The 21570-nt window shown below is 32.8% G+C and overlaps 2 protein-coding genes and 1 long non-coding RNA gene across 8 annotated transcripts in view; 2 read left to right on the top strand and 1 right to left on the bottom strand.

Moving 5' to 3' along the window:
* The window catches only part of LOC139813365 (uncharacterized), a 76674-nt gene extending 73693 nt beyond the window's left edge, over positions 1 to 2981 (bottom strand). For 3 of the 6 annotated variants that reach the window (XM_071778853.1, XM_071778854.1, XM_071778852.1), the window contains exons 1-4: positions 2761 to 2981; positions 1959 to 2081; positions 1484 to 1774; positions 629 to 769 (exon numbers count right to left, since the gene is read on the bottom strand). In XM_071778853.1, the coding sequence (XP_071634954.1) occupies positions 629 to 769; positions 1484 to 1774; positions 1959 to 2081; positions 2761 to 2893 (688 nt within the window). In that variant the 5' untranslated portion in view covers positions 2894 to 2981. Of the gene's footprint in view, positions 1 to 628; positions 770 to 842; positions 1365 to 1483; positions 1775 to 1958; positions 2082 to 2613; positions 2686 to 2760 lie in introns of those variants that run through there. The other 3 variants (XM_071778856.1, XM_071778857.1, XR_011732155.1) reach the window with 3 other exon arrangements.
* Positions 2982 to 4017: 1036 nt separating this feature from the next.
* On the top strand, positions 4018 to 6712 carry LOC139813809 (uncharacterized). Its single transcript, XR_011732238.1, has 4 exons — positions 4018 to 4214; positions 4615 to 4905; positions 5315 to 5458; positions 6488 to 6712. It is a non-coding gene; the product is annotated as an uncharacterized lncRNA (long non-coding RNA).
* A 302-nt stretch (positions 6713 to 7014) lies between these two features.
* LOC139813338 (uncharacterized) lies at positions 7015 to 15087 on the top strand. The gene is made up of 3 exons (XM_071778806.1): positions 7015 to 9134; positions 9553 to 9696; positions 14638 to 15087. The coding sequence occupies exons 1-3, from the start codon at positions 7283 to 7285 to the stop codon at positions 14856 to 14858; spliced, it is 2217 nt and encodes a 738-aa protein (XP_071634907.1). The 5' UTR covers positions 7015 to 7282; the 3' UTR covers positions 14859 to 15087.
* Positions 15088 to 21570: the final 6483 nt, after the last annotated feature.

The raw sequence follows: 21570 nt of genomic DNA, 5'->3' as shown, positions 1-21570 counted from the left end.
GATCTTTTAGAGATGACCAAAGAGATGAAAGTTGAAAGGTGCAAGATCCGGATTGTAGGATAGGTGACGAATGACAGTCCACTTATTGCTCGTATCTTGCAGTTTTCATATCTTAGGTCCTCTGAAAAATACAACTTGTAGGAAGAGATAGAATAATAACAAGGAAGTCACAGCCGAAGTAAGAAAGTGATTGAGAGACAGACCAGTAGAATAGTACCGCAAAGCTACACAGGCTCTCATATCTAAGTAGCGTAAGGCCACAGAATTCAATGCAGACTATGTTGAAAAACTGATTTTTATAGCCAAAGAATTGGAGAAAAAATATGAAGTATTAAAACTGCAATAAAACAAACCTTGAATAAAGAAAAAATATGTTGTATTACTTATTGAAGGTACGTAAAATATTAAAAAATGTTATATACAAACTATTTTTTTACCTATTTTATAATTATATTAAGATATTAAATTAATTCTTAGCTAATTTCTATTTGTAAAATATAAAGTCAGAAATATTCAAATAAGATGTTCCGTTTGTTAAATATAAAGATAAAAACTTTCTAAAAAGAAATATAAGTTGCATATTTACAAAAACCAATATTATAAAAATTCTTTAAGTAAATTATATTACCTTCAGTGGAAACACGTCTATAAGTCTCAGCAGTATTCTTTGACATAGTACATGGTAATATATTAGTATCGGCTTCGTATACTTGTAATGTATTTCCATTCCAATTCCAGAGTAAGTTTGCAGAATTTGTTTGTACAATGTCTAACAAAAGATAATATATAATAAGTAGAAAGACATTATTAAAGACATTATTAAATTGTACAACATATTATACATGGTGTGTCTAGAAAGTAATAAAAATTATTTTTTTGCGCTTTCCAGAAGAGCTGCGTGAGGAAAGTGGGGGTCGAGGTAGTTGAGGGGGAATCTCAGGTAGTTATACGGTCGGACTCTCCTCAGTTGAGCCCGAGCCTTTTGAACGGTCAGTACGTTACAGAAGTGCCTTTGTTTTTCACTCTCGTCGCGGACGACCCTGTCTTCAACATTTCTAACGTTTCTGAGAAGCTGTTTTTCCGTTTTATGCAAAATTTAATTGCGTAACGTTGCTCGATGCTCCTCTGCATTGTCGTCCCTGACGAAAGTGAAAAACAAAGGTGCACTTACCGTGTAACGTACCGACCGTTTGAAAAGCTCAGGTTCAACTGAGGAAGGTCTGACCCTGACCGTGTATCTGAGATTCCTCCTCAACTAACTCGACCCTCACTTTTCCCACGCAGCACTCCTAGGGAGCGTAAAAAAATCATTTTTATTACTTTCCGGACACATGCCCCCAGGTTCCGTAAAGCGCATATGTGCGCATTTTCTATAGTAAACGTTACGTATGCTATAAATAAATGCGCGCATATGCGCTTTACGGGACCCGGGCACGTATGTATATTATATAATCATAGATTTTAATAAAATCTAGTATCAAACCTTCGTTTAAACTTTCGATATTATGCTGTACATTATCTGTTGTAATATGACACTCTGATTCTGTCGTTAATCCTATTTCTTCTCGTATTAAAATATTCTCTGTTTCATTTTGACCGTACATACATTCTGTATGATCTAATACATGTATCGTATTATTTATAGTAACAGTTGTACTTTTATCTTTTATTATATTGTTCACAATATTGTCATTACAATCAGCAATGTGATTCCCATTATTTAATACTGATGAATTTGAACTTATAAGATTTATTATTATTTCCTGAGTGTTCTCTATAATGATATATTAATTATATTAATTATTGCAAATACATATATTTCACATTAACATTACGTTGAATAATATATATTGTACACATGTATCTTTTAAAAAATACAATTTTATTACAGAAATATTGATAATCTGTTTTTTCTTTTATATAAGACAGTAATAAAAAATTATATAATAAAATCTTACCATTGCTTTGACTTGCGGGTGAAGGTGTTTTACAACACATTGGTTGTGAAATATGGTGCAATATAATTTTAGGTACATCTGCGACTAATGATTTTTTAATACTATCAAGTACATCAAAACTTTCTGTAAAAATGTGTAATAAATGTTTATATAGATATATGATTTTAATATACAAATATTTGACAGACAAATGTACTGTAACGTAACGTATATATACACGGAATAAATATATATAAGTGTACAAAACTATAATCAAATAGATAAATAATTTTTACATAATAGATACTATTACATAAAATTAACATTACATAGGTAAAAAAATTGTACATAGCATTCATAGCTTTCACTACATCAACAAATAAAGCTTATTTTGTAGACATACAAACATCTTGCTACATTTTACAACAAAAAGGACAAGGTCGATCATGTCCAATGGTTGTAAAATACAGCGAGAAAAAAGTTTCATAAGGAATGTAATTGGTAAATAAAAAATAGTTTTTTATACATGTATTGAGTAATAAGATTTTCTAAATTTCTTTTCTGAAAAATTTAATTTACTTATATATACCGAATTTAATTTGTTTATATTGTTTATAATTTCTTATTATATACATAATACATTTACATATATGTGTTTATATTTATATATAAATACTTTTAATAAAATCGATTCATTTAAAGGTTATGTAAAACAATATTCGTTCAATAATTATTTAGTTATTATGATCTGCAATTATAAAAATTGTAAATAATATAAAAATATAATATGAAAATTGCAAATAGTATAAAAATTAAATATTACCATGACGAGGCACGACACGACAAATATATCTCTTACATTTATATTTTGTTATATATGTATTTTTGTGCCTGACCACATCTCTTGCTTTACATACGTAATGTATTCCATCGGTAAATACGACAAGAACAAACATTATTAATTTCTTAACTTATCTTATTATCTATTTATTGGAAAGGCACTTGGAATTGACGGTATTACTAGAGAGTCTTAAGTAGGTTAAGTAGGAGAGAGGCACCAACATGTTGAAAAAAAATAATGCTGGGTTTACAATAGGCGCGTTTAGCAGACCAAGCCGCTGAGTAACAGTCGAACGTGATTGGCTCTTACTTTTAGAACCAATCAATGCAGAGTGTTGATAAGATGAACTCAACAGTTCAGTTGTGTCTGCTGAACGCGGCCATTGTAGACCCAGCATTATTTTCCTTCCACCGTGTTGACGCCTCTCTTTCTTACTTGAGGTTCTCCTAGTAATATCTAATATCCGTTAATTCCAAGTGTCTTTCCAATAAATAGATGATTAGATAAGTTAAGAAATTAATAATGTTTGTTCTTGTCGTATTTACCGATGGAATACATTACGTATGTAAAGCAAGAGATGTGGTCAGACACAAAAATACATATATAGCAAAATATAAATGTAAAAGATATATTTGTCGTGTCGTGGCTCGCCATGGTAATATTTAATTTTTATATTATTTACAATTTTTTCATTTTTTTCAATTGTAGATTATAATAACTAAATGATTATTGAACGAATATTGTTTCATAAACCTTTAAATAAATCGATTTTATTAAAAGTATTTATATATAAATATACACACATATATGTAAATGTATTATGTATATAATAAGAAATTATTAACGATAAATAAGTTAAATTCGGTATATAAGTAAATTAAATTTTTCAGAGCAGAAAATTAGAAGATCTTATTAGCCAATATACATGTATAAAAAAACAAGTATTTTATCTATAAATTACATTCATTATGAAACTTTTTTCTCGCTGTACTTTACAATCATTGGACATGATCGATCTTGTCATTTTTATTGTAAAATGTAGTGAGATGTTCGTATGTCCACAAAGTAAGCTTTATTTGTCACCGTAGTGAAAGCTATAAATCCTATGTAATATTTTTTTACCTATGTAATGTTAATTTTATGCAATAGTATCTATTACGTAAAAATTATTTATCTATTCGAATATAGTTTTGTACACTTATATGATTATTTATTCCGTGTATATTTACGTTACGTTACAGTACATTTGTCTGTCAAATATTTGTATATTAAAATCATATATCTATATAAACATTTATTACACATCTTTACAGAAAGTTTCGATGTACTTGATAGTATTAAAAAATCTTTAGTCGCTGATGTACCTAAAATTATATTGCACCATATTTCACAACCAATGTGTTGTAAAACATCCTCACCTGCAAGTCAAATCAATGGTAAGATTTTATTATATATTTTTTTATTACTGTCTTATATAAAAGAAAAATCAGATTATCAATTCTCGCAATTCCGTAATAAAATTTTAATTTTTTAAGAGGTAAATATGTACAGGGTGTTGCAACAACATACAGGTGATCAGTACGATGGGTTACCCATTATTCGTGCAGGCGTGCATGGTCATTCACAGCTACATTCACTTTGATGCATTATATGTGAGTGATTATAATGTGCCGAAACCTACGCAGCTGTGAACAACTATGTGCGTTTGCACGAATGGGCAACCCGTCATGCTGAGCTGTATATCGGAACAACCGGTACAATATATATTATTCGTTATAATGTTAATGTAAAATATATGTATTTGCAATAATTAATATAATTAATATATCATTCTAGAGAACACTCAGGAAATAATAATAAATCTCATAAGTTCAAATTCATCAGAATTAAATAATGAGAATCACGTTGTTGATTGTAATGAGAATATTGTGAACAATATAATAAAAGATAAAAGTACAACTGTCACTATAAATAATACGGAACATGTATCAGATCATACAGAATATATGTACGGTCAAAATGAAACAGAAAATATTTTAATACAAGAACAGATAGGATTAACGACAGAAACAGAGTGTCATATTACAACAGATAATATACAGCATAACACCGAAAGTTTAAACGAAGGTTTGATACTAAATTTTATTAAAATTTATAATTATAATTACGCACATGCCCTGGGTTCCGTAAAGCGTATATGCGGAATCCAGGGATGATGTGTCCGGAAAGTAATAAAAATGATTTTCTTACGCTCCCCAGGAGGGAAAGAAAGTGGGGGGTCGAGGTAATTGAGGGGGATCTCAGTTATACGATTGGACCGTTTGAAAGGCTCGGGCTCAACTGAGGAGAGTCCGACCGTATAACTACCTGAAATTCCCCCAACTACCTCGACCCCCACTTTCCTCACGCAGCCCTTCTGGGAAACGCAAAAAAATAATTTTAATTACTTTCTAGACACACCATGTATAATATGTTGTAGGATTTAATAATGTCTTTAATAATGTCTTTCTACTTATTATATATTATCTTTTGTTAGACATTGTACAAACAAATTCTGCAAACTTACTCTGGAATTGGAATGGAAATACATTACAAGTATACGAAGCCGCCGATACTAATATATTACCATGTACTACGTCAAAGAATACTGCTGAGACTTATAGACGTGTTTCTACTGAAGGTAATATAATTTACTTAAAGAATTTTTATAATATTGGTTTTTGTAAATATGCAACTTATATTTCTTTTTAGAAAGTTTTTATCTTTATATTTAACAAACGGAATATCTTATTTGAATATTTCTGACTTTATATTTTACAAATAGAAATTAGCTAAGAATTAATTTAATATTGTAATTATAAAATAGGTAAAAAAAATAGTTTGTATATAACATTTTTTTATATTTTACGTATCTTCAATAAGTAGTGCAACATATTTTTTCCTCAGTCAAGGTTTGTTTCATTGCAGTTTTAAATACGTCATATTTTTCTCCATTTCTTTGGCTATAAAAATCAGTTTTTTAACATAGTCTGCATTCAATTCTGTGGCCTTACGCTACTTAGATACGAGAGCCTGTGTAGCATTGCGGTACTATTCTGCTGGTCTGTCTCTCAATCACTTTCTTACTTCGGCTGTGACGGCTTTGTTATTCTCTTCTATGAGTTGCATCTTTCAGAAGACCAAAGATATGAAAGCCGCAAGATACGAGCAATAAGTGGACTGTCATTTGTCACCTATTTTACAATCCGGATCTTGCACTTTTTGACTTTCATCTCTTTGGTCATCTCTAAAGATGCTATCTGCAGGAAGAGATGGCAATAACAAAAAAGTCATAGCTGAAATAAGAATGTGGCTGAGAGGTAGACCAGTAGAGTGATACCGCAAGGCTACACAGTTTCTCATGTCTAAATGGCGTAAAGTCATAGAACTGAATGAAATCTATGTTAAAAAATTGATTTTTGTAGAGAAAAAATTGGGGAAAAATCTGACAAATTTATAACTGCAATCAAACAAACTTTGAATGAGAAAAGAAGTGTTGTTTATTGAACGCCTCTCGCACATATAATTTAATACTGATAAGTGTTTGTGTATATTATTATTATAACTATTGTGATAAATATAATTTGTTTTTCATGTAAAATGTATATTTTTTCCATTTTTTCTTTCCATAACAGAAACTAAAATATATATATACTCTAAATTTTTCCAGATTATATTTATAATGATACTAATTCACAAAACAACAGTTTAAAAAACGTGAATGATAAAGACTCTTTTTACATATCATCAAATAATTTGTCCGATGAAAGCATAATTCAAACTCAAATAAATCAGACAAGATCAGAAATAAGAAAAGATGTATCCACTAAAAAAGATACTAACGGTTCAATAAATGTATTCAGTAGTTTGGACATATCAACGTTAAATGGATCAGGTAAATGTGCTCGAAATAATCCAGAAACGTTAGCTTTATATTTAATGAATGAAACATTTTATTTGAATATCTCCGACTTTATATTTGACAAATAGAAACAAACTAAGAATCAGTTTAATTCGTAATTAAGTTAAATCTTAATAAAACTATAAAATAAGTTAGGAGAATAGTATAACATTTTATTTATACTTTATGAATATATAATTTAATGTGCTAAGTGTTTGTATATCTTATTACATATTATAGCTACTCTGATAAATATGATTTATTGTTGTTTATGAGAAATGTGTATCTCTTTTTCATTTTCTCTTTCCACAAAAAAAATTAAGTTGTATAATCTAAATTTTTCAGAACATCTTTATAATGACGCTAATTCGCAAAACGACAGTTTAGAAAACACGATTGATAAAGATTCTTCTTACATTCCATCAAATAATTCGTCCGATGAAAATATAAATGAAACTCAAATAAATCAGACAAGATCAGAAATAGGAAAAGATGTATCTACTAAGGAAGGAACTAACAGTTCAATAAACGTATCTAGTGGTTTGGATATATCAACATCGTTAAATGTATCAGGAAAATGTGCTCGAGATGATGCAGAAATGTTTGTTTTGTCAACTGATGCAGGCAAAAAAAAAACATTTTTGCATGTTCTGTAACACGTTTCAAAGTAAAATAGCTCGCCATCTTGAACGAGTACATGCTAAGGAACTAGAAGTCCAAAAATTTACGTGTTTACCAAAAGGAACTGCAGAACGAAGACAAATTATAGAAACACTCCGAAGGCGTGGAGATTTTTATTTCAACGTAGATAATACACGAAATGATGGTGAACTGTTAGTGGAAAGACGTTCTAAAAAAATGTATAACAGAGTACCTTCTGATTATACCGCATGTCCAAAATGCAGAGCATTTATACTTAAAGCTACAAGGAGACATCATTCTCGAAAATGCATTGGTCCTAGAAACAAAGATACAAGAGCGGTATCAGTTTTAGGAAGAACAATAATAGGTCGAATACATCCTGAAGCGAATAGTGTCTTAAGATTACGTGTTTTTCCCGTATTAAAAGAAGATGACATAGTACGACTAATACGATATGACGAATTAATAATTGCATTCGGAAATCAACAGTGTGAAAAATATAAATCATCAGAGCATAATGATAGCATGATAAGACAGAAACTAAGAAGAGTCGGCCGTTTACTACAAATATTAAAACAGAAATGTTCTGAAATTACAGATTTTGCATCCATTTATTTTCCACGATACAGCAGTGCCTGCATTGAAGCAATTAACACATTAGCAGGTTTATCTTTATGCGGAAAATATTATAAAATTCCATCATTAGCATCGTCACTTGGAGGTTTAATAAAAGAACTTGGAAAAATTTTAATTAATCGATATATTAGAAAAGAAAACTATGATAAAAAATTAATTGCTGAAGATTTTTTAAAAGTATTTTCAGAAGATTATACAACACATATTACGAAAACAATATCTGAAACAATGAATCAAAATAAAAGACGTAAAAGAATTGTTCTCCCTTCTAAATCGGATATTATTAGGCTTCACAACTTTTTACAAGAAAAACGTCAAACAGCTTATAACGTTTTGAGAGAAGGATTTTCTTACGAAGCATGGCTTACACTCGCAAAAGTTACATTGACATCAGTACAAGTATTCAACCGTCGTAGAGCTGGAGAGATACAAAGAACACTCATCGAAGATTACAAGGTTTATGAAGGAATTAATTATCAAACAAATGAAATGTATGAAGCACTTTCAACACGTGCCAAAGAGATAGCTAAAAAATATGTACGTTTTACATTAAGAGGTAAACTTGGACGAACAGTACCAGTTCTATTGACGGGAGAATTGAGAGATTGCATTGATATGATATTAAAGCATAGAAAAGCTGCAAAAGTTTCAACAAAAAATCCGTACTTGTTTGGTCTTCCTTCTCTTGTAAAAAATAAGCACAGATACCTCTTGGCATGTGATCTGTTGCGACAGTATGCAGTAGAATGCGGTGCTGAAAATCCTGAAACTTTGCGTGCAACTGAATTACGGAAACATATAGCGACAATGTGTATTAATTACAATTTATCAGAGAATGAAATTTCATCACTGGCAAACTTCATGGGTCATGCAGATAAAATACACTTAACTCATTATAGACAACCTGTCATAGAAAAAGAAATTTTAGAAATATCACAATACTTGGAAGCAGCACAAGGAGTTGGACGAGATGAAGAAGATAATAGTTCAGATGATAATTCAGATTCTGAATGCTCAGAATCTAATAGAAATAACAATGATGCTAATGATAGTGATAACGTACCTGAAATCCATAATGATGACACTAATAATAAAGACAATCAAATAATTCAGGATTTGCAAAGAAATACTTCAAGAGGTTGTATATCTATTAAATATTCGTAAATTATTTATGAAATATAAAAATTAATATGCAAATTAATATGTAAATATAAATTGCATATTGTATGCTTTTATCAGTAAATTATATATCTCTTCAAAATTAATTTATTTTATTTTATTTAATATTATTTTTTGTAATTAGTTTAAGTATAACATTTGCGATGTATAATGTTAGATAATCAAATTTTAAAATTAAAATTACGATTAAAATTTAATATTAAGAAAAATCAATAATTTTATAAATAAGTTTTTATAATAATTTAAAAAAAAATTGCCAAAAGAAATTTTTGTTTATGCTCCTTTCTTTAAAAATAAATACCAAATATATCAAATATAAAGTAAATGTTTTAATCTTATCTTTTAAGTTTTATTATATATATATTTTTTTATTATAGATTCAGATGAATTTAGAATCTCAACTGAGAGAGAGATTAGTTATTCAGATAATGATGCAGAAAATGAACAGAACATAACAAACATGGAAAAACAAAAAAACAAAAAAAAGAAAACAAAAAAAAGAAAAGATAAAAAGGAACTTTGTAAGTATAATTGTAATATATGTATTTATACATTACACTGTTCAAAAGTTTGGAAGCACTATTTTTTAAGAAGAACAATTAAAACAATGGTGTTAATACTTTCAAGGAAAAATGTTATATGAGAAACTTTACTGTTTGTTTTACTATCTGTTTTAACTATTAAACAAAGTATTACTTGTTTCTAATTATTTTCCAAGGAAGTATTTTATTTAGAGAATTTTACTGACAATATGCTATGTAATTATTCTGTTATGAAGAAAGAACAAGTTTTCATGATTTGAGTAAAATATATTAATTGTTGCTGTGTAAATTATAATCTTATTTCTTATTTCTTAATTTGCAAATTCGTGTCTTCGCGTAAATTTACCCTGTAGTGTCTTGCTCCGCGCATACTTGGCGCGAGACACTACCGTGTCTCTTGATAATTTTCATATTTATTATTCATATATTTATATTTTCATATTTCATATTTTACTCAAACCACGAAAACTTGTTCTTTCTTCATAATAGAACAATGGCACAAAGCATGATAACACTGTAAAACTCTTTAAATAAAATACTCCCTTGGAAAATAATTAGAAACAAGCAATACTGTGTTGTGTAGATAAAACAGACAGTATTGTTTCTCATATGACATTTTTCTTTAGAAGTATTAGCACCACCATTTTTTCTTAAAAAAGTAGCACTTTCAAATTTTTGAACGGAAGTATAATATACAGGGTGTCCCAAAACTCGAGGATACGGTGTATAGGACGCGTTTCTTTCTGCTAAAACAAACAACTTTTTCCTTTAGTAAAATTACATCTGACAAGTAGATTTTGTAACAGAGTAAGTTAAAGTTTTAACGAATGAGCGCTCTCATTTATGTGGCGTTTAGGGCCGGCGCACGCTCCTCAGTTGCTCACATCTACTCCTTGACCTTTTTCTGTATTGTATTGTATAAAATATGATAAAAATTACAAAATAAATATTGCTTATGTTCCTTACATAATAAATAAATAAAAGAATTGTCTGATTCCATAGAATTATCTGAAAATAGAAAAAATGTAAATAGTTAAATATATATAAATATGCTTTGTGTGCTGAGCGTTCTATTATTCTAAATATTGCACAATTACGTTTGACAGTTAAATAGTATCACTAAACTTAAGGAATAGTTTACTAGAACGCTCAGCGCATAAAGTATATTACTATTTACATTTGTTTAATTTTTAAGTGGTATTATGGAATCAGACAATTCTTTTATTCATTTATTATGTAAGGAATATAAGCAATATAATTTTGTTAACTTTTATCATATTTTAAGCAATATAATAGAGAAAAAGGTCATTAGGTACGAGTTAGAGACCTTATAATAAGAGTTAGAGTCCCTCTAATCAGAATCTGGCCATACAACAGCAACTTTTGATTGGTTCGCCATTTTTTGGCAAAAACAAGAGAACAGAAAGAGAAAGAGATATAAGAGAGAAAGAGAAAGCGATATGAATGTATATTCTTCTCTCTCGCAGAATTTTGACAAAATCGCCTTATGGCCAGAGTTTTATTATAGAGTCTCTAGTACGAGTGACTGAGGAGCGCGCGCCGGCCTTGAGCGTCACATAGACGAGAGCGCTCATTTGTTAACTTTAACCTGCTCTCCTGCAAAAATTACTTGTCAGACGCAATTTTGCTAAAGGAAAAAGTTGTTTCTTTAAGCATAAAGAATCGCGTTCTGTACTCCATATCTTCGAGTTTTGAGATACCTTGTGTATATATGTATATAGGATTGAGGAGGAATTTGCAATATTCTAGGAGGTAATAGTATTGATGATTCTAAGCAAAAAGAGTCATATGAACATGGGTTCTATTTCTACGGTTACCGAGATATTTTGGTTATAACATGAAAAGGGCATCATGCGTATGGAGGGATAGAAATGAAAGACAAAGACTGACAACGATGTGCAATTGTTAGTAGTTAGTTCATTGTTTGTTCTATTGCCTATAATAGCCTTAGGCTGGGCGCATACCATCGGCTTTACATCGACTAAACTGTTTAATCGATGTTGAGCAGCAACAATGATTTCTTATCAACTAAACAATTTAATCGAGGACTGTATTATTACAGAATAAGTATATTTAGTTTTAACGAGCTTCTCGTGTTAATCGGCCTGTGTATTAGAAAGTATAATATAATTTTGTCGCATATTATCGACAAAAATCGTATTATACTTTCTAATATATAGGCCAATTAACACGAGAAACTCGTTAAAACTAAATATACTTATTCTGTAATAATACAGTCCTCGATTAAATTGTTTAGTTAATAAGAAATCATTGTTGCTGCTTGACATCGATTAAAAAGTTTGGTCGATGTAAAGTCTATGGTATGCGCCCAGCCTAAGGCTATTATGGGCAATAGAACACAAACAACCAACTAACTACTAACAATTGCACATCGTTGACAGTCTTTGTCTTTCATTTCCATCCCTCCATACGTTGATGTCTTTTTCACGTTATAACAAGAATTTCTCGATAACCATTAAATAGGATCCGTGTTCATAAGACTTTTTGCTTAGAATCATCAATATACTATCATCTCCCGGAATTTTACAGATTTCTCTTCAATCACCCTGTATATATTTATTTATTTATAAAATATAAATATACCTATATTATATCTTCATATAATGTATACATATACAGGGTGTCTTATTTTAATCGATTACTCCCAAAACCTTTTTTTATTTGTGATTCCAGAAAGAAATGTTTCAGACAAATGTTGTTTGGTTTAAAGGGGGACATATGATTCCAATGTGAGTCGTGTCGTACATGTCGTCATTTTCAAGAAATTTTAAAGGAGACTAATTTCTCACATGAAACTTGATTTTTTCCTTAAGATAAAAGTTATCTTGTCGAGACGTTTTTAAAACATTATAATAAAGTATTTTTTTGTTAAATATTTTCCGTGTTATGAGACTCGAAAGTTATCTGATAAAGGTAAAGTTAACTATCTTAGGGTCACTATTTCCAACGTCTGTTAATTTCTAACCGACTGTTAACTTATCGGAATAGCCAATAGAAATTGGCTATCTTAAAAGTTAACTGTCGGTTAAAAGTTAACAGACGTTGGAAATAATGACCCTTAAAGCAATTAAATTTGAGACAAAGAGAGGATGATGACCTTGCTTCACTTCAACATGCCGTCCTCAAGGTCGAAATCATCTTCAATTTTTTAAATGGAAACGCCCAAATATGATAAAGGAAATCGAAAGAGTGTCGAATTTTACCCCGCTGAGGTCACTGTGACTCAATGCATGGATCACATATTTCAATGTAAAATTCGACGCTCTTTCGATTTCCGTTATCAGAATGGATGTTTTTATTTAAAAAATTCAAGGTGACCTCGACCTTGAGGACGAAATGTCAAAGTCAAGCAAGGTAATCATCCTCTCTTTGTCTCATATTTAATTGCTTTAAGATAGTTGACTTTACCTTTATCAGATAACTTTCGAGCCTTATAACTCGGAAAATACTTAACAAAAAAATACTTTATTATAATGTTTTGAAAACGTATCGACAAGATCTACAACTTTTATTTTAAAGAAAAAATCAAGTTTTATGTGAGAAATTAGTCTCCTTTAAAATTTCTTGAAAATGACATGTATGACACGACACACATTGGAATCATATATCCCCCTTCAAACCAAACAACATTCGCCTTAAGTATTTCTTTCTAGAATTACAAGTAAAAAGTTTTTGGGGGTGATTGATCAAACGGATGATCCTGTATACAGAATGTTTTTTTTTCGTGTGCCAATTATCTCAGAAAGTATTGGTTTATTAGAAAAATGTTTCAGACAAAAGTTGGAGGATTCAGAGAAAGCCAATAAACGATCTTATTAGATTTTGGGTCCGGAAGACGTGTTTGGCCCAGTAAAGCTCAAGCTAAATTTTTTATATGGAAACCACAATTTTTTATTATATTATCTTTTTTACTAATTAATTTGAACAACTTTTGTTTGAAACATTTTTTTATTTGCTCAATACTTTTTGAGATATTTAAGAAAAACGGGAACTTTTTCAATATTTAGCTTGATATCTCAATAATTGTTTGTTCGAGGGAAAAGTATTACAGATGTTTTTGACTTAATTTTGTCTCAAAAATATTCTGTTGCAATAGTACTCCAATTTTTTTTAAATATTTATGTATACATTTCTTTGGAGCTTTCATGTATACACAAGTATTTAAAAAGTTAGGGTACTGTTGCAACATAATATTCTTGAGATCAAATCAAATCAAAGTCTTGTACCACTTTTCCCTCTGATAATAATTATCGATATATCATAAGTTAAATATTGAAAAAGTTATCAAGTTTTTCTTGAATGACTTAAAAAGTATTAGAAAAATAGAAAAATGTTTCAGACAAAAGTTGTTCAAATTAATTAGTAGAGAAAGATGATACAAAAAAAATGGGGTCTCTATTTGAAAAATTTGACTTGGGCCCTATTAAGCTTAACACGCCCTGGACCTAAAATTTAATAAGATCGTTTATTGGCCCTCTTTAAATCCTCCAACTATTATCTGAAATACTTTATCAATAAACCAATACTTCCTGAGATAATTGGCGGAAATAATTGGCACATGAAATAAAAAAAACACCATATACAATTTTACTGACGCATACAATTCTAAGGTTACAATACTTCATATATGTACATATAAAAGTTGACGATAAAATTATGTTATAGTACAATAGAAAATTAATTGTGTTGAAAGTAGATTGTGCATAAACTAAGCACTATTGATTTATACTGTAATTTCTTACATATTATGATCTGAAATATATGCTATATTACACTGCAATACAAAAAATTATTTTATGTATGTAATTGTTTATATATTCCACATACATCATTAAAACATTATATTAATGTTAAAATTGTCCTTTTTCATATTTTCAGTGTCTCATACTAATCATACACGCAAGATTAAATGGACTGAAAGTGCAAAACGAGTTGTTCTTGATGCCTTTGGATATTATTTAGAAAAAAAGGATGCAAAGTTACAAGGTTCTGAAATCGCAAAGCTCATTAAGAAACATCGTGATATACTAGGAAATCGAACAGTACCTACAATTAGAACGTGGTTACATAATCAAAAACGTAATAAATTTAAAATATGATAAATAAGTATTATTTTATCTATCTTTATCAAAAAGGTTGCTCATTTTTTTTTTTTTAATAAATGTATATTTACGGTTTAGAAAATACATGCTAAGATATTATTTTGCATCTTTTGTTTATGTCACAATCGTATATTTTAAGTTACTTATATATTTCGTTAATATTTTTAAACATAAATCGTAAGTTTAAATAATTTAACTTAAAATATTAAGTTTACTTTTCTTACAGATGTTATACACGTCACATAATTTTCATAATATTTTGTGCTTATAGATGTTTATGTATGCTATGTAAGATATATGTATTATGAAGTATTAAATATAAAATTTATAACTGTTTCAATTATACTTACATTTTAGTAACTTGTTTTTAATTCTCTTACTGTAATCATATGCTAATATGTATTATATTACGTACTTCCTAGAGATTTTCTAAACATGCCTAATATTGATTTGCAAAGCATCAAAGTAAAGCACAATATAATTAAAGTATAGGGTAATTATTCTAATTCGGATCAACGCCTCTCTAGCCGACTGTACCTATCATATATGGATTTTTTTTCACTATCTTCTATAGCTATCTGTTATAGCTGTAGACACATATATGATAGGTACAGTAGGCTAGAAAAGCATTTTAAATTTGTTGATCCGAATTAGAATCTGTGAACTGAAATATGCACTTTACCCTAACAGTAACAGAAAATACGAATGTGATGTACGGTTGTTGCTCCGACATACAGGTCAGCATGACACGGGTTGCCCATTCGTGCAGGCGCGCATGGTCGTTTACAGCTGCGTAGGCTTTGGCACATTATTATCACTCATATATAATGCGTCAAAGTGAATGCAGCTGTGAATGATCTTGCACGCCTGCACGAATGGGCAACCCGTCATACTGACCTGTATGTCGCTGCAACCCTGTACATAAATTCATATGTAAACTTTATTATATGTATATAAAAAGGATACAACTAACTCTTCAAGGTAGTCCCACTCATGACTACTCATGAGTGATGTCCAATTCTTAACAATAAGTCAATGGCTGCGTTCAGCCGATACTCCGCTAGCCTAGCAATCGTGAGCAGTCGCTCGTTTCCTCTCCTTTGACCCAATGGATTAAAAGGAGAGGAAACGAGCGAATGCTCACGATTGCTATATAGGCTAGCGGAATATCGGCCGAACGCAGCCAATTATTAAATATCATATAATTAACTTTTAAAGTTGAGTTGAATGCATCGGTTCTTCTTGATGAACTTTTTAATTTCGGGAAAGGTCAAAGTTAGGTGGAACTATGTCTGGAGATAGACAGAAGATAAGACAGAGAAAAAGAGGGGAGGAGAGAGAGAGAGAGAGAGAGAGAGAGAGAGAGAGAGAGAGAGAGAGAGAGAGAGAGAGAGAGAGAGAGAATGTGGAGCGGGGAAACAATTCCTTACTTTACTCCTAATCGAATATAAGACGCTCGAGTACCTAAGAAAATCGGCGCATCGTGATTCATCATATTCATTGAACGCTTATATCTCGACAACCGCTAATGATAGATCATATTTCTATCTCATACGATTGCCGAGATATTTGTTTACAAACGATACGGAAGACTTTCTGACATCAACAGACGTGGCCTTGACCTTTGCGGCGAGACTTTTTTGCCTCGCCAGCTGCTGTGCTCTGACCGAGATTATTATCGGGGAGAGGGAAATTGCGTGTGCATGGCACTGGCTTATGTAAATATTTCAGGATTTTTACTATCACTTGATTTTTACAAGTTAATTGCAATTAGCGATTGGCTTCCAAAGCATCATTGTTCATGCCATCGTTGTCACCTCACTAATACGAGATATATAATTGATGATATTGTAAAACACATAACTCCAATCACGCTAATTACAATATTTCCAGTCGTTCTTTGATGTTGTTTATAACCTATAGTGGTTTATGAAATATAAGTATTGAATGAAAATGAGAAAACGCTTGGCGTTTATTTCAATATAATTTCTCACGCTTTTTCGTCTTAATAAACGGAACTGCGTAATTGCCAGCAGTAATAGATCGAGTAATTCTAATAGCAAAGATTACTAGGGCTGCGTTCGGGGAGCGCGCTATTAGCGCTATTTGCTTATTCTATCCTTGTTTTATACCTGATGAGCGATAAAGATAGAATGATGCAATAGCGCTAATAGCGTGCTCCCCGAACGTAGCCTTGATTTCATTACTAACAATTACACAGTTCCGTTTATTAAGATGATGAAGCGCGTAAATTCGTACTGAAACGGACGACGAGCAGTTTCTCAATAATTTCCATTAAACGCTTAGATCTCATTGACCAACATAGGTATCAACATCATCCAAGAACAGCGGGAAATTGTAATTAGTGTGACTAGAGTTATATGATTTTTGCATCATTATCAAAAATACATCTCGTATTAGCAACGTGACAATGACGGCGTAAACAATAATGCTTGGGAAGCTAGTCAGTCACTAAAATTACAATAAACTGTTAAAAATCAGACAATAGTAACAATTCTAAAATGTTGGGCGCGTTTAGCAGAGATAACTGTTGCACAACTGTTGAGTTCGTCTTATCAACACTCTGCGTCGATTGGTTGGTTCTAAAAGTAAGAGCCAATCATGTTCGACCGCTACTGAGCGGCTTGTTCTGCTGAACGCGACCAATACCTGATCTCTGCGATAATAATCTCGGACAGAGAACAGCTGGTGATAAGTCCCGCCGCAAGGTCAAGGCCAAGTGTCTTGGCGCCAAAAAATCTTCCGTCACTGTCACCTCGCTAATACGAAATGTGCAGTTGATGTTGTAAATTACATAATTCCAATCACTTATATTTTCCGTCGTTCTTGTATGTTGTTGATACCTTATTTTTTATTTACATGAGGGAAATCTTCTAAAGACACCTTCAACCTCCTATTGGCTCTGGCCCACAGGACGCAGTGCGGGAACGTGGCACCGCGGTAGCCAATTACCATCTGCCTTTCTGTACTACTTTTGGAAGTAGAACGGAAAGGCAAGACGGTGATTGGTTACCGCGGTGCCACGTTAATGCATTGCCGCGTCGCCGCGTCCTGTGGGCCAGATTCTGAACGCTCCCTTTTATCGATAAATGCGCACATTTATTTCTGAAATTCTACAGTATATGTGACGTAAACTATATGCTAAATGCGCGTGTTTATCGATAAAAATGTGTTCGGAATATGGGCCTAGGGCTCCAGGAATCGTATTCTCGACCCTGCCCTAATGATTTTCGTATGCGACTTTCTATTTGAAAAGCATTGAATTTTGCATGCGAGTTACATGAAAATGATTCGAGAATAGAAGGTCGAAGTAGAGAACCTCTAGGAGAAAGAGGCGACAACGGGTCATGTGACCAGCCACTCCGTGATTGGCCGGCAACAATCATTGAGGGGGGGCATTGGCGAGATTGCGACGCCAATACAGAAGAGCGTAGAAGAGGGTTAAGCGGGGAGCACACACTTCTGCACAACGCATAATGCGTAAGCATAAGAAAATTGATTGGTCTATTTCCTTATGCACATGTGTATGGACCAATCAATTTTCTTATGCTTACGCATTATGCGTTGTGCAGAAGTGTGTGTCCGGGCCCTTAGCGCAGGCAGGTTAAGCACGCTGCACGGTCATCCGCGCGTGATTCGAGTTAGAGTTCCTATAATAAGAGTTAAGCCAATGTGGTGACGATTTTTGATTGGTCCCGTCATATGTTTCAGCCAAGTTAGGGAGAGTGAGACAAGCTGTAAGTGGGAGTGAGACAAAGCTATCATGATCGTCATATGCTTCAGCCAAGAAGTTAGTGGGAGTGAGACAAAGCTATAACATTTGGCTGTATGTACATGGCGGCGGTTTGTCCTAAATCTTATTATAGGAACTCTAATTCGAGTGACTCAAGTGACAGATTGACATCAGTTAGGGTGCGGTTACATGGGCTGAAATTCTCCGCGTAATGCGTATCGCGTAACCAATCAGAGACATTCCGCGTTTTCTGTTACGCGGAATTGAATGTCCTTAGTTCACATGGGCCATTTTTCCACGTAACGCGTATCGCGTAACCAATAAATTACGACGTTTGATATTTCTGTGGGAACATTCTAAAAGAATGAACGATATGATTGGTTACGCGATACGCGTTACGCGGAAAATATCAGCCCATGTAACCGCACCCTTAGGCTGAGTTTCCACTGAGCGCGTCACGCGTCGCGTCGTCTGTCGTTAACCAATCTAAACATCCCGTCACAAATAATGTAATAAAATAAGATGTTTTGATTGGTTGCGATGAATGACGCGACGCGTGACGCGCTCAGTGGAAACTCAGCCTTACGAAGGAACGGTAAAGGTCAATCCAGACAAACTTGCATAGCGCATAAACATAAGCATAAGAGATTTGATTGGTCCATATGCATGTGCATAAGGAAATAGACCAATCCGTTTCTTTATGCATATGGTTATGCATAAAGAAACCTATGCAAGTTTGTCTGGATAAAGGCCATCGCACACAAAATTGCATAGGCTGTATAAGCATAGCATAAGACCGCTGGACCAATGAGCATCTTATGTAAATCAATATAGCGACTTTATGCTGGATGTTCATTGGTTTAGCGGTTTTATGCTACGCTTATGCTAAGCCATGCATTTTGTGTGCGATGGTCTTAAATCTTAAAGCGGGGAACACATACTTTTGCATAACGCATTATACGTAAGCATATGAAAACTGATTGGTCTATTTCTTTATCCACATGTGTATGGACCAATCAATTTTCTTATGCTTACGCATTATGCGTTATGCAGAAGTGTGTGCTCCCCGCTTAAAGTTCAATCCAGACAAACTTGCATAGCGCATAAACATAAGCATAAGAGAATTGATTGGTCCATATGCATGTGCACAAAGAAATAGACCAATCCGTTTCTTTATGCATATGGTTATGCACCTATGCAAGTTTAGGTCTATCCAGACAAACTTGCATAGGTGCATAACCATATGCATAAAGAAACTGATTGGTCTATTTCCTTATGCACATGCATATGGACCAATCAATTCTCTTAGGGTGCGTTCCCACTATACGCGTCGCGCGTCGCGTCACGACGCCGCATCATGAGTTATCCAATCAAAACGTTTCATTTTATGACGTCATTTTCGACGCGAAATCTTGTCGGAAATGACGTTATAAAGCCCCTTGCACAATAGGCAATAGCGATAGCGATAGCGACAGCGACAAAGTTGCCGACAAAGGTATAGCTTTGTCGGCAACCTTGTCGCTGTCGCTATCGCTATCGCTATCGCCTATTGTGCAAGGAACTTAAAATGAAACGTTTTGATTGGATAACTCATGACGCGGCGTCGTGACGCGACGCGCGACGCGTATAGTGGGAACGCAGCCTTAGGCTGAGTTTCCACTGAGCGCGTCACGCGTCGCGTCGTCACAAGTTAACCAATCAAAACATCCCATTTCATTACATTCTTGTGACGGGATCGAAATGGGATGTTTTGATTGGATGACGCGACGCGTGACGCGCTCAGTGGAAACTCAGCCTAAGCCTTAGGCTGAGTTTCCACTGAGCGCGTCACGCGTCGCGTCGTCACAAGTTAACCAATCAAAACATCCCATTTCATTACATTCTTGTGACGGGATCGAAATGGGATGTTTTGATTGGATGACGCGACGCGTGACGCGCTCAGTGGAAACTCAGCCTTATGCTTATGTTTATGCGCTATGCAAGTTTGTCTGGATTGACCTTTAAAGCTAATTTATAGAGGCCGTAACTGTTGATTTAAGCTGTAATCTTTAAGAAATTGACCAATCACAGTCGAATGTGAGAAGAACATAGAACAATCGACTGTGATTGGTCAATTTCTTAAAGATTACGGCTTAAATCAATTGTTACGGCCTCTATAAATCAGCCTTTAGTCTTTATTTAGCAAATGTTGAAATAACATAAAGAAAATTATTAAGATGTTATTTATACGTGCTATAATAGTATCACGAAGCTATATGCGAAATCTGCCGCACAGAGCAGAAGTGTAATTATTTTTTTAAACCGATTATATTGCAGTTTCCTGATGAATAGTGTGTTAAAAAATAAATAAATACTACAGCACTGTTAATTTATTGTCCTTGTATTACAGGCACCAATCTTGTATCATGCCATTGAGATGCATCGCATGTAAGTGTTGTAAGAGCAGCAATGACGGCTATGGATTGATGAGATATCCGCACAATGATTTGTTGAGGCAATAATGGATTACTGCGGTTGGAAGAGGAGAGAACTGATCACCTAGTAATTCTCAAAAACTTTGCGAGGTTAGTAACAATAATATGCAGTATGCTTTGACTTTGCACTTCGGAAGATGAATAGATGTAACAACGTAATTTATTGTTAGACTCAAGTATATATTTGTGATTTCCTTTCTCTAGATACACTTCCAGCCATCGGAAATAGAATTTGTCGCTGGGCGCAAACAAATAAAACTTGGTGCTAGTTCCTACTCGTTTTTGTACGTGTCCTTCAGAAGATCAAGAGAACTGCAATGTCCAAGAAAGATTAAAAAGAGTCAACAATCAGGAATAAGCAAGAACATTAAAAAAATTTTGGTTTAAGTCAATGAAACTGCTACTTTTCTGTAAGAACTGCAAGTTGTTTGGCTTAAATCGAAACTTGGACACAGTTCTTGCATCGTGGACACCGGGCTTA

The sequence above is a fragment of the Temnothorax longispinosus genome, chromosome 5 (genome assembly GCF_030848805.1).
Source record: "Temnothorax longispinosus isolate EJ_2023e chromosome 5, Tlon_JGU_v1, whole genome shotgun sequence".
NCBI classification, from domain to species: domain Eukaryota; kingdom Metazoa; phylum Arthropoda; class Insecta; order Hymenoptera; family Formicidae; genus Temnothorax; species Temnothorax longispinosus.
This window is presented reverse-complemented; position numbering and strand designations above follow the sequence as displayed.

Coding starts and splice junctions, on each gene's coding strand:
- LOC139813338 (XM_071778806.1), top strand. CDS start 7,283: ATGTATCAGGAAAATGTGCTCGAGATGATGCAGAAATGTTTGTTTTGT. Junction 9,135..9,552: donor GCAAAGAAATACTTCAAGAG/GTTGTATATCTA, acceptor TTTTTATTATAG/ATTCAGATGAATTTAGAATC. Junction 9,697..14,637: donor AAAAGATAAAAAGGAACTTT/GTAAGTATAATT, acceptor TCATATTTTCAG/TGTCTCATACTAATCATACA.